The sequence below is a fragment of the Oryctolagus cuniculus genome, chromosome 7, assembly GCF_964237555.1.
Source record: "Oryctolagus cuniculus chromosome 7, mOryCun1.1, whole genome shotgun sequence".
Taxonomy (NCBI): Eukaryota; Metazoa; Chordata; class Mammalia; order Lagomorpha; family Leporidae; genus Oryctolagus; species Oryctolagus cuniculus.
In genome coordinates this window covers 104451512-104471414 of record NC_091438.1, presented here as the reverse complement: position 1 = coordinate 104471414, position 19903 = coordinate 104451512, and the positions used below count along the sequence as shown (strand labels likewise).

General features: G+C 48.2%; 1 protein-coding gene across 1 annotated transcript in view; it reads right to left on the bottom strand.

The window, feature by feature from the left end:
* WLS (Wnt ligand secretion mediator) overlaps positions 1 to 19903 on the bottom strand; it is a 115141-nt gene that overhangs the window by 5351 nt on the left and 89887 nt on the right. Inside the window, exons 7-11 of the mRNA XM_002715930.5 lie at positions 19702 to 19799; positions 19323 to 19386; positions 16146 to 16289; positions 14903 to 14986; positions 6576 to 6729 (exon numbers count right to left, since the gene is read on the bottom strand). Coding sequence (XP_002715976.1) covers positions 6576 to 6729; positions 14903 to 14986; positions 16146 to 16289; positions 19323 to 19386; positions 19702 to 19799 — 544 coding nt within the window. The remainder of the gene's footprint in view (positions 1 to 6575; positions 6730 to 14902; positions 14987 to 16145; positions 16290 to 19322; positions 19387 to 19701; positions 19800 to 19903) is intronic.

The following is a 19903-nucleotide window of genomic DNA, read 5'->3' as shown; positions in this document are numbered from 1 at the left end:
GCCCTGGAGGGGCAGGAGGCACAAAGGACCTGACCACAAAGCGCAGAGCGGGAGGCGCCAGGCTGGCAGCGGGGCCCGGTTTCCCTGCAGAATGGGGAGGGGCTGTGGAGACTCCCTTTAGACTCAGGGTCCAGTCCTGGGATTAAGAGCCGTTCCATATCCCCATTCCAGGAGCCAGCACTGTGGCACAGCAGGTAAAGCTGCTCCTTGTGGTGCCTGCATCCCATATGGGTACCGGTTCGAGTTTCAGCTGCTCCACTTCCAATCTAGCTCCCTGCTGATGCACCTGGGAAAGTGGTGGAGATGGCTGAAGTGCTTGGGCCCCTGTCCCCACGTTGGAGACTGAGAAGAAGCTCCTGGCTCCTGACTTCTGATTGGCCCAGCTTCAGTTATTGCAATTATTTGGGGAGTGAACCAGCAGATGGAAGACCTCTCTCTCCTCTCTCTCTCTCTCTCTCTTTCTCTCTCTCTTCTCTTCTCTCTCTCTCTCTTCTCTAACTGTGCCTTTCAAATAAAATAAATCTTTTATTTTTTTAAGAGCCGTCTTATTGGTGCTCATAGGCAGCCCACAGAAGCCAGGTTGGACATGGGTGGATTCCCCAACCCACAACCAGAGGATGACTGCAGTGAAAGACACCACAAAGCCTTGTGACTCAACCCAAATGTGTACGGAGGCAACAGCTAAAGCCGCCTTTCCTATGAAACAAGTGGCGGAGACCTCAGGTGGCTCCAGACCTGGCCTCACAGGGTGGCGAGCGACTCCCACGCGGCACCACGTGGCCACTATGGCTTCCAGCAGATGCAGAAGCAGACAAGGCATGTGAACAGAAAGGGAGAGGCAGGTGGTAACTGGGGCCTCCTGTTCCCTTTGCCTCTGTCTTCCAGCCAGAAATTCCATGCCTCACATTTCTTTCTACAACATCTTCACCCGAACCTTACAGAGCAAAGAACACAGAAGTCAAAGCTGTTCTCAGGAATGGCTGACTTTGAGCAGCTCCAACTAAGTAGCCCATGTGCGCATGTCTGCCCAGGTTCTCACGGGTGGAGGGTGTGGCTGCTGTGCCCCTGGGAGACAGAGGCGCCCCTGGGAGATGGAGGGCTGGCTCCATGGGAAAGGCTAACACCAGCCTGCTGCAGGCCCTGGCTGCCTGGGAAGACATCCACGATGATTTGCAAACTCGCTGTGGTAGCAGGTAAAAGGAACAATGGAGGGAAAAGGCCGCAGAGCAGAGGAGAAAATGTAACTTCTTTTTGAAGGACAGAGAACTAAAGTACCTTTGCTAGATTAGGGGAAACAACCCTATATATTAACATGTACACACACACACACACACACACACACGCAAAATGATTAAAAAGATGCAGTTGTATTCTTGGGTATTTGGGGGCATAGCTTCTAGGATCCACCTCCAACCTCCTTGGGTACAAAAATGCACAGGTGCTCAAGTCCCTTATGTAAGATAGGATTTGTGTAAACCCATGTGCATCCTCCCACATACTTGCAGTCACATCTGGATTACTTACAATGCCTAATACGATGCAAGTTTCATATAATTAAGTTTCATATAAGTGGGTATAGCACTTTACTGTTTATGGACAAGAAAGAAAGTCTCTACGTGTTCAATACACATAGATTTTTTTTTTTTAAATTCGAGAAGCAGAGAAAGAGACAAGAGATCTGTCATCTACTGGTTTACTCTCCAGATAGCTAGTAACAGCCAGGGCTGAGCTGGGCTGAAGCCAGGAACTGGGAATTCAATCCAGGGCCCCCACACGGATGAAGGGATCCAGCTCCTTGAGCTATCATCTGCTGCCTCCCAGTGACTGTATCAGCAGGAAGTTGGAATGGGAGCAGAGCCAGAACTCGAACCCAGGCCTCTGTTATGGTGCATGGTCATCTTAATGGGCATTTTAAGCACTAGGCCAAAATATATTTGTTTTGATCAGAGGTTGAGTGAAGCAGCAGACACAGAACCTGAGGACAAGGGCCAAGTGTAATTTTATCTGTATATAATGCGTAAGGTGAGTGTGCTTGTATCACCACTGCAGCCATGGGCAACCAAACAGGAAGAAACCAGAGCCCCCACGCTCCGGCTGCACCTGTCAGCTGCTGAAAACACGCTGGCTCCGAAGTGCGGCCATGTCCTGTTTCACGAAGGAGGTGAGGAAACCCGCTCCCCAGGCCAGGCTGGTGGCTTCTCCGGGTGTCCCCTGCAACCTGGCCCTGTGCTGAGCACTGAGACGCTGAGCGCCTCATTCATAAAGCGTTGCTTTCTGCTTCACACAATGAAAGGCAACAGAAGAGATGAGAGGAAATGCTATTCGGAAGGGGACCCTCTGCTGAACCTCCTGCCTGCTTTATTCTCTGTCCATTCCATGACCAAACGGCAGAAATAAAAGCCCTTGTTTAATGCTCCCATTTTCTTCCTACCTGCTCCTTCCTGACACTTCCCGGCATCACAAAACAACCCTCCACAACAGTTCTTTCGCTGTTTAAAAATCCCCTTTGGCCAGCGCCGCGGCTCACTAGGCTAATCCTCCGCCTTGCGGCGCCGGCACACCAGGTTCTAGTCCTGGTCGGGGCGCCGGATTCTGTCCCGGTTGCCCCTCTACCAGGCCAGCTCTCTGCTGTAGCCAGGGAGTGCAGTGGAGGATGGCCCAAGTGCTTGGGCCCTGCGCCCCATGGGAGACCAGGATAAGTACCTGGCTCCTGCCATCGGATCAGCGCGGTGTGCCGGCCGCAGTGCACCGGCCGCAGCGGCCATTGGAGGGTGAACCAACGGCAAAAGGAAGACCTTTCTCTCTGTCTCTCTCTCTCTCTCACTGTCCACTCTGCCTGTAAAAAAATAAATATATAAAAATCCCCTTTGGTGTTGGAAACTGCAGGTGAACTTCCTGGCAATGGACTTGATCCCAAGGCCACCAGGATCCGTCTCCCAAAAGCAAGAAGCACCCCACACCCGGGGTTCATTCTCCACAGCAATGATTCTTGGCTCTGGATCTCAGAAATAAGAAGGGGGAGGGCAGAGTCTAAGCTGACTGAAAAATAAGAACTCACTACCAGAAAGGAAACGGAGTAGGGGAAGGCTGGGGAAGGAGAATGGGTACCATCAGAGACACGGAGAACTGAAACACACAGAGGAACTCCCTAGGGGTTCAGTTTTAGGTTTCCATGCGATATTACAAAGCAGGTCTTTCAAAGGAGCTCTGAGATCTTGGCAGGTGTTTGGAGTTGTGTTGTCTGGTGGTACACACAGAGATGAAAAGGAAAGCAGAGTGGAGAAGGGAAATGATCAGCGACCACAACGGTAAAGGGTTCCTTCCAAAGATGCAAGGTCTCAGCACCATGCAGCAAACTGGAGAGCACAGGAGCTGCCGGGGGCCGAGGGGCGGCCTGGAAGTCCTGGTTGATGGCATCACCAGCACTGCTAAACCCTATGGCTTTTGTATTGACGATCAGCATGGGGTCCCAAGACAGGCTGCTCACTCCTCTGCTTCAAGAATGCCCTCAGTAGGGGCTCCCTTGGCACTTCAGGGAGGATGATTCCTTTTTTTTTTTTTTTTTTTTTTTTTTTTTTGGACAGGCAGAGTGGACAGTGAGAGAGAGAGACAGAGAGAAAGGTCTTCCTTTGCCGTTGGTTCACCCTCCAATAGCTGCCACGGCCAGTGCACCATGGCCGGCGCACCGCACTGATCCGAAGCCAGGAGCCAGGTGTTTATCCTGGTCTCTCATGGGGTGCAGGGCCCAAGCACTTGGGCCATCCTCCACTGCACTCCCTGGCCACGGCAGAGAGCTGGCCTGGAAGAGGAGCAACCAGGACAGAATCTGGCGCCCCAACCGGGACTAGAACCCGATGTGCCAGCGCCGCAGGTGGAGGATTAGCCTAGTGAGCTGCGGCGCCTGCCAGGATAATTCGTTATATCAAGGGACTATTTTGCTCATTGCAGGACATCTGGAATCCTTAGCATCTGAACACTAAATGGCAGTGGCACGTCCCAGTCACAATGACAATCCCAGACAACCACAAACATTTCCAAACACCTCTTAGCAAAGGATTCAGGGGATCTGACTTCCAGTGGAGAACGATTTTTCCAGTTTTCTGTAAAATCACCTATCAGTATTCAACAAGAAATTCTGATGGGGAAGAGACCAGGCCCTGCTTCTCAGCTGCAAGGTGTTGAGCCCAGGAGGGTGGGTGTGCTTCATCATGAGAAGTCCTGCTGGGACTGGATCCAGAATCTGCCCAGGGTTCTGGATCAAGGTCATCGTGTCTCTGCAGAGTTGGCCATGGCTCTGGGCTCCCACTTGTCTGACATTGCTGGTGTTGGGCATGCTGTCATTAGTGTTTGAAAAGCCCCGTGACAGAGCCACCCTCCTGGGGTACCACTTAAGTGCTGCAAAGTGCTCTGATGTTCCTTCCTTGCCAACATAAAGCGAACCACAGAATGCCATAGTTTTGAAGCACTGTAAGAGCACACTTACAGCTGAGAGATGTGGTACATTGAGTAGTTTGCCAATGGTCATGTAGTAAAAACAACCCAGAGAGTTTGTTATGGAATGCACACAGTTCAATAACTATTACCCACCAGCACTCAACATCACAGGAAGTCCAGTGATGGCTTTATGTAGTATTTGCAGGAAGGAAGGAACTCCACCTACTTAAGTCAACAACAGGGCCATCTTGTTTCAATCAGTGTCCGACAGGATGACCATAAGTGAGATCAACAGCCCTGTCTACCAGCCCACAATCCCTTCCTGTTTGTACTGTGGAGGTCTGCTGATTGAGGGGCAGCATGCTCCTACTCTCCATGGCTATCGTAAAACCATTTGAGTGCCTGCTTAGCTTGCCTTCTAGAAAAGCAGTCAGGAAAACCAAGGGTTGGCCAAGGGGTCCTAATTCTTAACCAGAAACTATGGCCAGAAATGGACCTGATACAGAGAAGTCTTAACTCCAATGAGGTCAAAGAGTAGGGCAGAAGAGGAGCTGCAGGCCCAGGATGCCCTTGGATGGAAGTGGCAAGTACAACACGACAGAGTGGCTGAGATCACTCCACTACCCTTGACCCTGAGCATAGATGCCATCCTCCTCTACTCCTTTCTGTCTCCATATCTTAAGTCATTATCTCCCCTTTTTTCCCCTTCTCAAGATCACTGGCCCATCTGAGAAAGATGAGGTCTCCCCTAGAACCCCTATTTCTAAGGTGTGAATTCATTCAGAGTAGCTATTCTAGGAGGAGAGTGGAGGTGCAAGAGAACTCATTTACCACATCCCCCTGGGGTGTGTCAAGTGCAAGTGGAATCATTCCTCAGGCCTGTTCCTTAAGATGCTCATTCCAAAAGACACCCCATCTGAGAACAGGGTGCCAGGGCCAAATTATTTAATAATTTAGGGAAATGCTGTTTCTGCCACCTTAGTCCAAATCAATACAATAACAGCATCCAGATGCCATATGGTAAAATCTCATTAATGTTTATCAATATAACTCAAAGTTATTTGACTACTAAATGCCCGTGGCAGGTCCCAGACACAATAACAATCTCAACCACAAACAGTTCCAAATCCCCCTAGCAAAGGATTCGGGGAACAGTCCATTGGCTTTGTGGCTTGTTAGATTCTAAGTGGGGTGATCAGGAATATGATGAAGGGTAGGGGCAGGTGGGCCCAGGAGATGGGCAGGCTCTCCTCAGACCCAGGTGAAGGCAGGGTGTGCACTCATTGGACACACATGCTGAGCATGCGTGATAGGTAACACAGTGTGATAGGCTGCTCCTGGTTTCCGCCTTGAGTAAAGGGCACCGACCCTAACCTGAGAAAGTGCATCTCAGCTTTGCAGGACTGCAAGGACATGGAGAAGGTAGAGTGAACGTGAAAAAGAGGGAGGCGGGAGGCTGGAGGAGATGGTAGACCTGTTTACCCTGAAGAGGGCGCACGTTAGCAACACCGGCCCAGGCTGCAGGACCACTCCCCTCCCCCACGGCTGGCGGAGAAACCCCAGGCAAGCTCTTGCCTTCTCTGCACCTCGGTTTCCTCATCTGTAGAATGACTGCCTGATTACACTCGCTAAGCATCCAGGTCTCAGGGCTCTGTGGGCTTGGCACAGGAAGAGAGCAGAGCCAGCACTGTAGGACAGCATGGTTCGGGGGACGGGGGAATAGCTTTTGGTTCGATGTCTGGAAAAGCACCCGAGGAGATACAGGAGCAGGAGAGAGATGACACCCAGCCCATCCTCAGCTCTCAGGGCCCAGTCTCCCTCCATCTGAAACCTTAGGGCCACATGTCTCAAAGTGGAAGAAGAGACGTGGGCTTGCTTTCCAGGAATCGACTGTGCTCCAAAAACCGAGGAAAGCAGATTTGACTTTTGTACTAAAAGCAGACACAGTTTAGACTAGAAGGTAATCTTCTCAATGTATTCTAGAGGCTACCATGGAGGGACTCCGGGAGAGACCTGACACGTGCCACCTGCCTGTCTCACAGCTCCAGTGTGACTGGGTGCTGAGAGGGAAAGCCACGAATCCTGTGGACACAGAGCTTACTTCCCTTGCAGTACGTTGTGCTAACAGGACTGGAACTCACCATTGGACTGGTCGTCCCCGTAGTTCTTATGGGAAGGTGCATACAGGAACATCAAGGCAAAGACGTACAGGTTCCACATCCCGTAGATGCCGGTGAAAAAGGCACTGTTCACTTGGACCGTCACGCCGCCCCACTTCCAGTGCCCTTCCGTCACCTGGGGAGAAAGGACAGTGGCATTCAGTCGGAGCAGAGGAGAAACCTAAAACCAACGTAAGAACAGCCAACCAACGCAGAAAGCAGGCCCTTTTCCACGTACAGGAGAAGAGGGGGACCCCGTGACACTGAATCACAGCAGCATAAACTAAAGAGAGCAAGTGGGCGTGCCGAGGGCGAAGTCTGTGCTGTTTATCTCGGCTACATGTGAGTATCCCCTGGGGGTGTCTCTTCCTAAAGCCAGCAGTAGATAGTGGTCCCTAAATGAAAGAGATCGGATGCTGGAGCTCCACAGTGATCCATGATTAGGAGTCCTCCTCTCGCCTCCGTCTTCCCAGCTGATCTGACCTCCCCCCAGGCTCTGCCCTGTTTGGTTTTCTCTGCTGCTGTGTCTTCATCTCCTACAGGCTGTGCCACTCGGTCTAATTAAGACAAACTTGTTTGCTGCAGTGGAAAATAGGATCTTGCAGGGTTATGGGGGAGAACTAAGTACAAATATTTCTAGAAAGTGCCTGGCACACAGCGCGCTCAGTAATCGGTCCTGGGTGTTCACGAGACGTCTCTCCAGGCAAGTCCCTCATGAAGGTAAGGACGGACCTCTGCCTCACTCACTCTGCTGCTGCTTTGGTCTGTGTCAGGGACTGCGTCTTTGTGGGCAGGGCCAAGAACTGCGTGTGGGTTACCCCAGGAACTGCCAGTAGACCTGCTGAGCTGAATGACTAAAAACTGGTACCAGCTCTGGGATCAATGGAGTGATTGTTACCACCTCTGCTTGCCACAGGACATTTCAAAGGGGAATAAAGGAAAGGGTTGGATAAATGTTCCTGTGACAACATAATGAGGCTGGGTTACATAACCCATCCCTAGGAGCCACTTCTGAACTGTAAGGTGGCAGGCTGGAACTAAAGGTTAATGGTGAGAACCAGCAGGTAGATGGTACCTCCTGTTATGACACCATGGGCCTGTCCTCACCCGGAACCGCTGTATAACCCAGGATCCACTGAGGCCTGGGGCCTAATGAAGGTGTCAGTTACAGGCGTTTCCTTTTCAAACACCTGGAGTGTCAGTGAACCAGACTCACCAATTTTAGACTTAGCAATTTTCACTTGGCCCTGGTGATACATAATTGTTCATTTTTGTGACTCATGAACAAACCACCACCATGAACTCTTATTTATTTTAGAAAATAATTCACTTTATAGGAAGTGCCCAGGAGTGAGTGTTTTTCTTGTTTTTCACTCTGTTTTACTTTGTTTGTTTGTTTTGGCAAAGAAGGATTTCAACATCATTACTGATTTTAGGACAACGCATCAGTATCCCAGCGACTTAGGGCGTCTTAGAAACATCTCCAAATGTCACTCTTCTTACTTTTAAGTATGGACTATCCTAACTTTATAAAAGTTGTAGTACTTAGAACACCTGATAGTGAACTTCAGTGCATTTCAAACAGAATGAGAAAGGAATCTTTAAGATAGGCCCTAGCAATAAACATACCTGCTCTCACAACACACAGAACCCTTCTACATGTGTTTAGGAGGGAAGCGAGGCTGGGGGGGCTATGGATGAGATAGCATAAGGCATTTCTCCCCTCTCTGACTTAACTTCCTGGGATGTAAGTGGGAATACTCAGTACTGACAATTTTGGCAAAACTGATTCTTGCTAGGATTGGTATGACCAACCCATCTAAGGAAACACCAACCTGGTACACAATGGTACTCCACAGATGTTTGCCAAACAAATAGGGTAAGATCGTGAAGATGTGCAGGGATGCAGTAGAAATACACAGAGAGAGGGGCCGGGGCTGTGGTGCAGTGGGTTAACACCCTGGCCTGAAGTGCTGGCCTCCCATATGGGCACCGGTTTGAGACCTGGCTGCTCCACTTCTAATCCAGCTTTCTGCTATGGTCTGGGATAGCAGTAGAAGATAGCCAAATTCCTTGGGCCCTTGCACCCACGTGGGAGACCTGGAGGAAGTTCTTGGCTCCTGGCTTTGGATCAGCGCAGCTCCAGCCGTTGCGGACAACTGGGGAGTGAACCATTGGATGGAAGACCTCTCTCTGTCTCTGCTTCTCCTCTCTCTGTGTAACTCTGACTTTCAAATAAATAAATAATTTTTTAAAAGAAATACACAGAGGGAGAAAGCAGGGGTACAAACAACCACTCTTAATCACATGACTAAAAAAAGTAAAGAGAAAGTATTTAGTAGGAGGCTGGTGCTGTGGCATTGTGGGTAAAGCTGCCCCTTGCAGTGCTGCCATCCCATGTGGGCACTGGTTCGAGTCCCAACTGCTCCACTTCTAATCAATCTCCCTGTTAATGCATCTGGGAAAGCAGGGGAAGACGGCTCAAGGGCTTAGGCCCCTGCACCCATGTGGGAGACCCAGATGAAGCTCCTGGCTCCTGGATTTGAAGCAGCTGTTGCGGCCATTTGGGAGTGAACCGGCAGATGGAAGATCTCTCTCATCTCTCTCTGTGTCTCTCTCTCTCTGTCCCCTTTTCTCTGTGTGTAACTCTGTCCTTCAAGAAAACAAATTTTTTCTAAAAAGAATATACTGCAATCTATAGTGAACAATAATAATTGTACCAAAAAGTGAGAGGAGATGTTAATGGTGACAACTGTTATTTCATTTAAACATTGCTCTCTATCGCATCCCTTTTCTATCACTTAAAATAAATATCTAAAGTAGATATTGGCAAAGCTAAAACTCTTTGGTTATTAATACCATGGATCACCAGCTAGCATTCAATTAATGCTAATGATGTGCCAGGCACCGTACTAGGCATTTACATGGAAGATATGATTTAGTCTTATGAACAGCTCTGTGAGGTGGATGAGTAGGTAATACATCCATGCAACACGTGAGTAAACGGAAGCACAGAGAGATGTAGAATCTTGCCCCAGATTGCTCAGCCAGAAGGTCATAACTCAAGAAGAAGGTCGTCTTAATGTTGTGTGACACAGGGTAGGTAGGATATTGTCTTAACCAGGATGGGTCTCTGAAGGTAGCATAAGGCAACTAATGTGTGACATTACATTTACTTTGGAAATTCACCTCATTGTCCATTATACACATTATTTATGTAGCATGAACACACAGGTTTGTGCATTTAAAGCTAGACAGTAATATATATGCAGTACAGATCCTAGACATAGTAACATAGCGTAAATAATAAACCAGATATAAATACAAAATATAATCTTGCAGCAGATGCACTGGAAGATGGTCATACGAGAGGGGTACACAGGAGCTGAGCCTGGCTGAGAAAATAGCAGATCCATGCTCCCATCTCCTGTTTGCTCTGGGCCACCGGCAGGCTGTTTAGAATGCAGTTGCAGAATTACCTACGTACTGAATTTATAATCTGCAAATGTATTATTTCCTGCTGTGGGCAGAGTTGAGCTGCATAAAGGAGCTGTGTAGATCACTTAACTCCACTGTTTGGAGAACTGGTTGTATTCTCCCCACTCCTCTCTCAATTATTCATGCCTGAAACACCCTGAGCTTGGAGCGCATTCCCCCGGCTACAAACCACAGTGAGCAGCCTCCACAGATCAGGCCTGAGCCGCGCCAACTCTTCCCGACACCAATGTGCAGGGGACGGTCTCTCCCTCCTAACTGTCAGAGAGAAAACCAGGTAGCTTTAACCAGCTATTGTTTCCCCAGCCAATCATCTCCTCTTCTGCTGGCCGTCTTGGTTCCAAAAGTCCTTGTTTTTCTTGATTTCACATTTCAACAATTTACTTTTGTGTGAAACCACCCAATTTCACCCCTGGGGCCAACTGAAGGTCAAACCCCTTCACACCCAGTAGTCCTGACAACCAGCATTCCACTTCACAACAAGATTTCCAAGCCCCAGACACGGCTTACTTACTGGAAACCCTCCTTGGTCAATCACACACACACACACACACACACACACACACACGCACAGCCTGGACGGGGCTTTGGGAGTTTGCAGCATGTGGCTTGACCTGAGTGGTCAGGCACTTGGGGGTCCCCTTTGCAACCCCCAGTGACCTTCCCCCCTGCACTGCCCTTCTGTTTCCCACTGTGGCCACCTCCCCACGGAACACCTCTTTCTTTACCAGGAGGAAGGGGTTGAAATCCCACAGTGTGATGTGCCATCTCTCGGTTGCTATGACTGAGGCCATTAAAATGGCAGGCATTAAAAGACCGCATCTCGGTCCCCAGCTACAAAGCCTCAAGGTCACCACATTCCACAGCTTCCCGTGGGCCTTTCATTCCTGGCCTCGGCGCTTCAATATCCTGGCACGATCCCCTCACATTCTATTTCATGGAGCTTAAATGCAAGCTCTCCCAGCGAGCTCGAGAGTATAATGGGGGTTTAAATACATTCCTTTTACCTAAGGCTGGGATCCATTTCAAAAAGTTACCCAATAGGTTTCCTTTCAGGTGAGCTCATTGCTCTGACATTCCAAAATGACATTAAAAAATAAATCCTCTGATGACTGTATTAATACAGTACCTGGGACGCAGAGAGTTAGGCTGGAAAACGTCTTAGATGTCTATAAATAAACCTTAAAAAAAAAACCCAGCAGGAGGAATGTGAGCAGCTAATGGAATTCAAAAGGCCTCATTGCTACCCCCTTAGAGTTGAAATCCACTCCAGGCTGACTGTCACAGCAGATCTAAAAAGCAGCCACAGGCCGGAGCCATGTTAGGAAATACTAGGACAATGCAATATTAATCTTTTTCTGCAAAGAAAAGCCACAAACAATGCTCCTTGGATGACAGCTGTCCTTGCTTTAACAACTGCACTAATTAAACATGTACAAGGTTAAGTTCTGGTGAGATGCAGCCCCCTTAAGGTTCAATGGCTCTTGACTTCAGGTGGAAGGCCCTCTGTGCAAAGACTGCAGGGGAGAGGCAGGTGTGGGAAAATGTGTTCAGCTTTCTCCAGGGGCAGCAGCACGTGGCGGGAGCAGAAGCAGCCTTCCTGGGGACTTATCTTGGGAGTAGCCTTTGATCCCTGAATGCGTGTTCCTTCAGCGTCGGCTTCTCATGGAAGCACCCATGAGCCCTCAGCCGTGCAGACCTGGCCTTGCAGTAACTGGCACATCACTGGACACATTACTAAGGGACTGCAGGAACCAGAAAGTATTTTGGACACAAGAAGGAATTCGCCATGGCCTTAGGCACCCCTGTGCGAATATGGGAGCCTGAACTTGAGCTGGCTGAATAAAAGACTCATTCAGAATTTTGAAGAGTTTTGCTGCCTGTAGAGCGGAGGGCGAAGTTTCTAAGGTTTCATAAACAAACAGTCTGACACAAACCCAGCCCTGTTGCCGGGCACGGCAGATGCGGCGATCAGAACTGATGAAGACGTGGAAGTTTGCTGGTCTGTTTTCCTCCACATTCACTCTGCCTTCAGCGGTCAGCCACCCTAACAGCTCTTAGCAGACAAAACAAACGGGACTCTAGTAACTCTGAACTCAGGGGTCCCTGGGACTCAATGCGAGGAACCCATGACCTAGAGTAGGAAAAGCTGTATCCATATTTTTAGCAGTCTCTAACACAGTGTTTCCTTCAGCTATGAATGTAGAAAACAAACCCCTACAGTATTACTATGAGCGCTAGCGTGCTTTCCTCATCAGTAAAAATCATGTTTTCCTATTACAGCCGTAAGAGGGGTGTGTGTGTAGGCATCTCTCCAAAATAAACATGTATGGTTGTAAATACAAACATGCTTCCTTTTGAAACTCAAAGTACTTTATTTTACTTATTCAGAAACATTCTCAGGGAAGGCATTTGGCCTAGCAGTTAAAATACGGCTTGAGTCACATCAGAGTGCCCGAGTTTGAGTTCCACTCCTCATTCCAGCTTCCTGCCAGTGTATGCTCAGGCGGCAGCAGCGATCGGTCAAGTCCACATGGGAGACGGGGACTGAATTCCTGCTTCCCAGCTTTGGCCTGGCCCAGTCCTGGTCACTGCAAACATCTGAGGAGTGAACCATGGGCGGGGTCTCTCTCTTTGTATGCCTCACTCTCTTGTTTTAAAACACATTTTATTTATTTATTTATTTATTTATTTATTTATTTATTTTGAAAGGCAGAGTTACAGGGAAAGAAGGGGGGGGCAGAGGGGAGAGAGTAGAGAGATGGAGATTTTTCATCATCTAGTTCACTCCTCAAATGGCAGCAAGAGTCTGGGCTGGGCCAGGCCGAAGCTAGGAGTCTGGAACTCTGTCTGGGTCTCCCAAGTGGGTGGCATGGGTGCAAGCACTTGGCATCTTCCACTGATTTCCCAGGTGCATTAGCAGGGAGTTGAATAGGAAGTAGAGCAGCCAAGACTCAAACTAGCACTCATATTAGATGCTGGCATGGTTGGTGGTACTTAACCCTCTGTACCACAATGCTGGCCCCTCTGTCTGCCTCTTAAATTAAACAAAATCGTGACACATCATCCAATTTAAAGAAACAAAAATGCTCTAAGAAGAGACCCATCACCTTTATCAGATCGCCAAAGGTGCCCATACACAAAAAAGCTTGAGAGCATCTGTAGGAAAGGGAAACTTGCTAGAAGAATGGAGTCAGTTGTGTCCTCAGGCTCTAACCTACAGCGCTAAAATTGTCTATTCTGGGGCTGACATTGTGGTGTGGTGAGCTAAAGCTGCCAGCTGGAGTCCAGGCTGCTTGGTTTCTGACCCAGGTCCCTATGTGCCTGGGAAAGCAGTGGAAGATGGCCCAAGTGCTTGGGCCCCTGCCACTCATGTGGGAGACCTGGTGGAGCTCCTGGCTCCTGGCTTTGGCTCAGCCCAGTTCTGGCTGTGCAGACATTTGGGGAGTGAATCAGGGGATGGAAGATCTCTTTCTGTCTCTTCTCTCTCTGCAATTCTATCCTTCAATAAAAATAGGTACATTTTAAAAAATAATAAAATAAAATCTCCCATTTTGATCAAATATAAAGATGAGAAAATCCTGGCAAGAGAGTCAGGTCTGGGCCCTGGTACCTAACTTGATGTGTATACTTGGGCATGACATGCAGCTTTCTTGCTATCCCAAAGGGCACAGTTCCACATACGTACAATGTGCCAGGAACTCTGCCAATCGCTTTGCAAGTGCTACTTCCTATGACCCTACAGCGACTTCCTGCTGGGTGGTACTATTGATAAACCCATCTAACAGATGAGAAAATTAAACCTTGCAACTATCATGTAATCCACCCACAGTCTCATCCAGCTGGAGGCTAATATAAAAGAGAAATACCTCTAAAGGCATTACATTTCCTATTTTAGCACACTGGGGAAAAAATTCCTACCCCACTTAGTTCAGTGGATTTCTGTGGAGCTCAAATGAATAACAGATACATTTCACATTTAAACAGTACTTTCCACTTTCCAAAGCCAATTACCAACATTTAAAATTATTATCATTATCCGTATTGAAATCCAAGTCTAGCAACATTATGAGTTTTGAAAATACCCAGAGGAAAGACAAGGTTCTATCAAGGCAATATTTAATGATGTTTCATGGTTAAATGGCCAAATAATTATCACAAAGAATGGCTGACAGAGATGGACTCAATACAATTAATACTTGTTAGTGCTATGCTACAGAGCTTGGAAGTTTATTCTTAAGCAAATGAAATGTGCGTTTTTTAATTTGGCTGCAGGATTTTAATCTATTTAGCAGCTTTGACCTCCTATAAGGTTGTCCCAGGTTGGAGGGGTCTGAACAAACATCGCTTCACCAGTTGTCCAGAATAAGATCCTCTCCACTCCTTTCCTCTGGAGCTCTTTAGAACTGTTTGTTAAAGATTTATTTATTCCTGTGAAAGGCAGAGTTGGAGAGAGAGAGAGAGAAAGACGTAGAGAGAGGGAGAGGGAGATAGAGAGATAGATTCCATCTCCAATGCCCATAACAGCCTTGGTTGGGCCAGGTCAAAACCAGGAGTGTGGAACTCCATCCAGGTTATTCCACGTGGGTGGCAGGGGTCCAAGTACTTAGGCCATCCTCAGCAGCTTTCCCAGAGGCAATGCAGGGAGCTGCATCAGAAGTGGAACAGCTGGGACTTGAACCAGCACTCCTATGGGATGGGGGAGTTGCAGCTGGTGGCTTAACCCATTGTGTCACAACACTGGCGCCTTTTTAGAATTTTCTTTGTGCAGCATAGAGGGCCATGCTCACCTGGACATCTCAGGGTCCACTCACCTGACTAACGATGAAGAAGATGACAGTCATGGCAGCACAGGCCAGGGTGATGAGCATGAGGAACTTGAACCTGAAAATGAGCCCCTATTCAGAAAGGGAGAAAGAATAGTTGAATATTGCTATCGGTTATCACCAATCTTGTACACAAATCTATGGAAATGCTAATTTGAAGGAAACCTATAAAACCAAATCACTAAGAATAACAGTCAATTAATTTCACAGAATAACATTTCGCCTACAGAGGTGAATGTGGCTGAAAAACTTCTCAGGGCCACACATTTCCTATGTTTGTATTGTTCATGAAACAGAGATAGCAAAGCCCGGGAAATTATATTCACAACACGTCTTGGAGCCGCTAATTTCCCTGCTAAGCTGGTTCTGCTTCTCTGTAAGGGTTCAAAGTTACCAAATCCAAGTTTTCTGCGGTTGTAATAAAATTCTGCTCCAGTGAACAAAAAGAAATGTGCATATTAATCAACATGAAGTGGATCTGGTTGCATTTTCTCATGTGTCAGTCCCTCTCTGGAGACAGGCAAGTCTCTGAAAGTGCGTGCGGTTTCCTGAGAGCAGGGCTGAAGGGAACCTGTGTTTCAGGGAGGGATGCCTATTGTCGAGGGGCTCTTGTGTGCGGATCTGGTGCACAGAAAACTCCTGCCATTCGGCAGCTCCTGCTTCTCTTTTCACAGAGGAATTAGGTCCGTGTCTCCAAGGACAGCCACTTAGGCATGAACCCAAGGGATCCTTGAAAAATCAAGAATGCATTGCCTGCATTCAAAATTCGAGGACGTTAAGTGTTTCTCGTGAATGGGGGACATAACCAATACAGAGAGATTACTGAACTCCATCGGAGCACCTGCTGGAGATTTAGTTGAGTCTGGGAATCAGATCATGTGGGCTGAAGCTGTCTTAATGGTGTTTCTGAGCCAAGGAACCCTGACTAAGACTCGCCATAAACCAACTCTCAATTCAGCCACAGTCCAATCGCCCATCTAGTAGACGCCTGCATTCCATCCTAAAGCTGAAGAACCTGTTGAACAAGTTCACCCCTTAGGACAGAAATGTATTTACAACACAGGAGACTCTAAGGTCACTTAGATGATTCTCAAATTTTGCCCAGGAATCCTGCGACAGACTCTCAGCGTGTATCTGAAAGTAACATCTTTCCATCCCCAGGGTGCGTATTTACCTATCAAGCTAGAAGCTTGGAGCACCAGTGCCTGAAGGAGCCAAGAGATTCGCTCACCTCATAGTGTAGCCGCCGGACTTTGCTCATGGCTGGCAGACTGGACTGCTTCCCACTGATGTTCCGAAACACCTGAAACACCATGAAGCAGAGAAACAGGAAGTAGAGGCAGAGGCAGATCCCAGCCACGATGATGAAGGCCATCTGACAGCCCAGTGAAGGAAAGGACAGGCTAGCCAGCACTTGAGCACCTTTGCCCAGTTCTGCTTGGGGATACATTTATTTTACCTCCAAATATTTAGGGAATCTTCAAGGAGCTAAAATAGTGAAACCTGGCATTTTAATACCAGAGATGCAAGGTTCTCTGATGCAACAGCACCACAGAGGAGAGTGTTCAAATTTCCTTTCTAAGCCAAGTAAGAGAAACCTTGCCTCGTCTGTTAGAGATGCAGAGATGAGGACTCCCCTAGACCGACGGAAGCTGCTCTGTAACCAGGGCCCCAGGAGATTCGCATGCACCATCAATTTTTGAAAAGCATTAACAAAGTGGATATTGGTTGTAACCAATGGGTTAGGTGAAAACCCACATTAAAATAACTGGAAGAGTTTTTTTTTTTAAGATTTATTTATTTATTGATGTGAAAGGCAGAGTTACAGAGAGGCATTGGCAGAGAGAGAGAGAGAGAGAGGTCTTCCATCTGCTGGTTCACTCCCCCAAATGATACAACAGCTGGAGTTGGGCTGATCTGAAGCTCAGGGTCTCCCATGCAGGCACAGGGGCTCAATGACTTGGGCCATCCTCCACTGCTTTCCCAGCTTACAGCAGAGAGCTGGATCGGAAGTGGAACAGACGGGTCCTGAACCAGCACCCATATGGGATGCCAGCACTACAGATGGCGGCTTCACCCACCACACCACAATACCCAGCCCCTGGGAGAGTTCTAATACAAGAGTATTTCAAAAAATTGATGGAAATGGAATCCAGATAAGTTTATTTTAGTACAGAAATTTTTTAAATCGATGCATAGTGTTTATTTTTTTTTTTTTCCAATGGAGTTCAGTTTCTCCACGGCTGGAAAACCCAGTATAAGCAGGTTTGGAAAACACTGGGCTGGCCCATGTGTTTTTATTAGAATGAGACTAAAATGGCCTGGAATTGTGTGTGGCAAAGGGATTCAGGGGGTCAGGTGCAGCAGCAGTTGGCAGGGACCCTGGGCATGGCAATGAAGATCTTGCAGTGAAACTAGGAATAAAGTGCTGTTTGCACTCTTCAGCTACCACAAGAAATCATGTGAAACTGAATGAGAGGAGAAGGAGGTGTGGTGAAGGTGGGGGTTGAGGGAGTCGAGAACCATGGGGAGACTGAACTCACCAAGGCTTTGGGGTGGCATAAGCTGGCTGGGCAGGCACTTGACTCCAGTCCCTTTCCGCTACAACAACCCTCCCTCAAATTGTCTATTTTTTTTCTTTTTTTACATTTTAACACAAGTACTTCTTAACATGTGTAATTCACTGAATAAGATATTTAATATAGTTTCTCTTTTTCCATAACCAAGAGTACCCTGGAATAAGAAATACAGCCATATGCTGCAGAACTCAACATTTCTTTGCTTCCCTCCATCCTATCTATAAAACAAAAGTGTGATGTAGGCCGGCGCCGCGGCTCACTAGGCTAATCCTCTGCCTTGCGGCGCCGGCACACCTGGTTCTAGTCCCGGTTGGGGCGCCGGATTCTGTCCCGGTTGCCCCTCTTCCAGGCCAGCTCTCTGCTGTGGCCCGGGAGTGCAGTGGAGGATGGCCCGGGTGCTTGGGCCCTGCACCCCATGGGAGACCAGGAAAAGCACCTGGCTCCTGGCTCCTGCCATCGGATCAGCGCAGTGCGCCGGCCGCAGCGCGCTGGCCGCGGCGGCCATTGGAGGGTGAACCAACGGCAAAGGAAGACCTTTCTCTCTGTCTCTCTCTCTCACTGTCCACTCTGCCTGTCAAAAAAAAAAAAAAAGTGTGATGTAGCTGGTAAAGCTACCACCTGAAGTGCTGGCAGTCCACGTGGGCACTGGTTCAAGTCCCAGCTGTTCCACTTCTGATCCAGCTGTGTGCTGTGGCCTGGAAAAGCAGTAGACGATGTCCCAAGTGCTTGGGCCCCTGCACCCATGTTAGAGACCCAGAAGAAGTTCCTTGCTTTGGATCAGCTCAACTCCGACCACTGTGGCCATTGGGGGAGTAAACCAGCAGCTGGAAGTCCTCTTTCTCTCTGTGTCTCTCCTCTCTCTCTCTGTCTCTCCTCTCTCTCTCTGCCTTTCTGTAACTCTGCCTTTCAAATAAATAAATAAACCTTAAAAAAATTAAAGAAGGGGTGGAACTTGCTTTAACATTCTGCACGTTGCCCTTGGTGAGCTGTAGAGAGCAGGTAGTGGAGGAAGAGTGGAGCTCAACTCCTTCATCTTGAAGGCAATGATGACATTGCTAATTTTGTTTGCTCAAAAAGTTCCTGTGATGCTAAGAAACCAATAGAAGCTCAACAGGCAAAGCACATTTGCCAGCCCAGGGCAGCATATGAACCATCACGGAAGAGGGCAGCCCAAGCCTTTTTTTCCCTGCTCAAAAGGAAAGTCTTTTTCCTCCCAGAACACTTAACATATTATTCAGGAAGATAAAATATTTAAATCCAGCATCCTTAAAGGGATAAGCTAAGACTGTCACTTCTGCTTCATGAAGATGACTCAAAGAGAGTTGATGCGAACCAACCAGAGGCCTCAGCAACGCCTCTGGAACTAATCCCCTTAGCCTTATCTCCCCTCGGTCTCAGAAACCAATAGCAGCGGTGTGGTGCACCAGCATGCCACGGTGAGTCTCACGCACAGACCACTTGAGAAACCTGCTCTCCCCACAGGGCCCAGAGATGAACCTCTGTGGCTCCAGGGAAAAGCGAGTCAAGCTTTAGGCTGCAGTGAATGGTGTGTAATAGACAATTTAGACAGGCCGCGGGAAGTCCAGCAGCTCTGATGCCTCTGCCGCGGGACGGCTGCAACTTCCTTGCTTTGCCTGCTCTCACCCGGGCTTGAAGGCAAGTAGTAATTCTTTTCATTATTTGCCTTAATTGCACCGTTATCATGGGTCTGAGGATCAAAGCTCTTGCTGAGCACATTTGGAGAGCATCAGCTAAGCCTTAGAAAATGATCTTGGGGACCAGGCAGCTTTGGGAAGCAATAAAACCCTGAACCCATCAAGGAAGGATACGGCCAGCTCTGTTCCAACATCTGTAGTCCAGATACTGTAGAAGGGATTCGTGAGTTGTACCCCTCTACAAAGAAAGGCAAGACAAGATTAATACAAAGGCAAAAGGTAACTTTCCATTTTAACAGATTCTTAGCTTTGCAACTGGAGGACCTGGGGCTGCGTTTAGGTTAAGAACCATCACAGAGAAGTGGAGCCTGTCAAACTTGTAGAACTCTTTAGTTAAACCTGTCCTTATGTGGGGAAGTGACCACGCTCAGTGCCTTCATCCCGAAGGTTCCTTCTTGATCAGCATTCCCATATTGGAATATTCCTCCCAAAGAGACGGGCAATGACATGCCATGGGTATTTCAACTCAAGAGTCCCCTGGGCACCTGCTCACCTCTCACACATGTCAAAGATGAAGAGGCAGAAGGAGCCGACAGCAATCGGTCCAACTTGTTTCCAGTACCCTGCAATGTGGTTCCGTTCATGCTGGTCCTGAGGAAAACCAAATGAAGACAGGAGATAAAGATGGGAGGAGAGCAGAGTGGTTCCGGGGTGAAGTAGCCACTCAGGCACTGCTTGCTGACCACTCCCTGTGC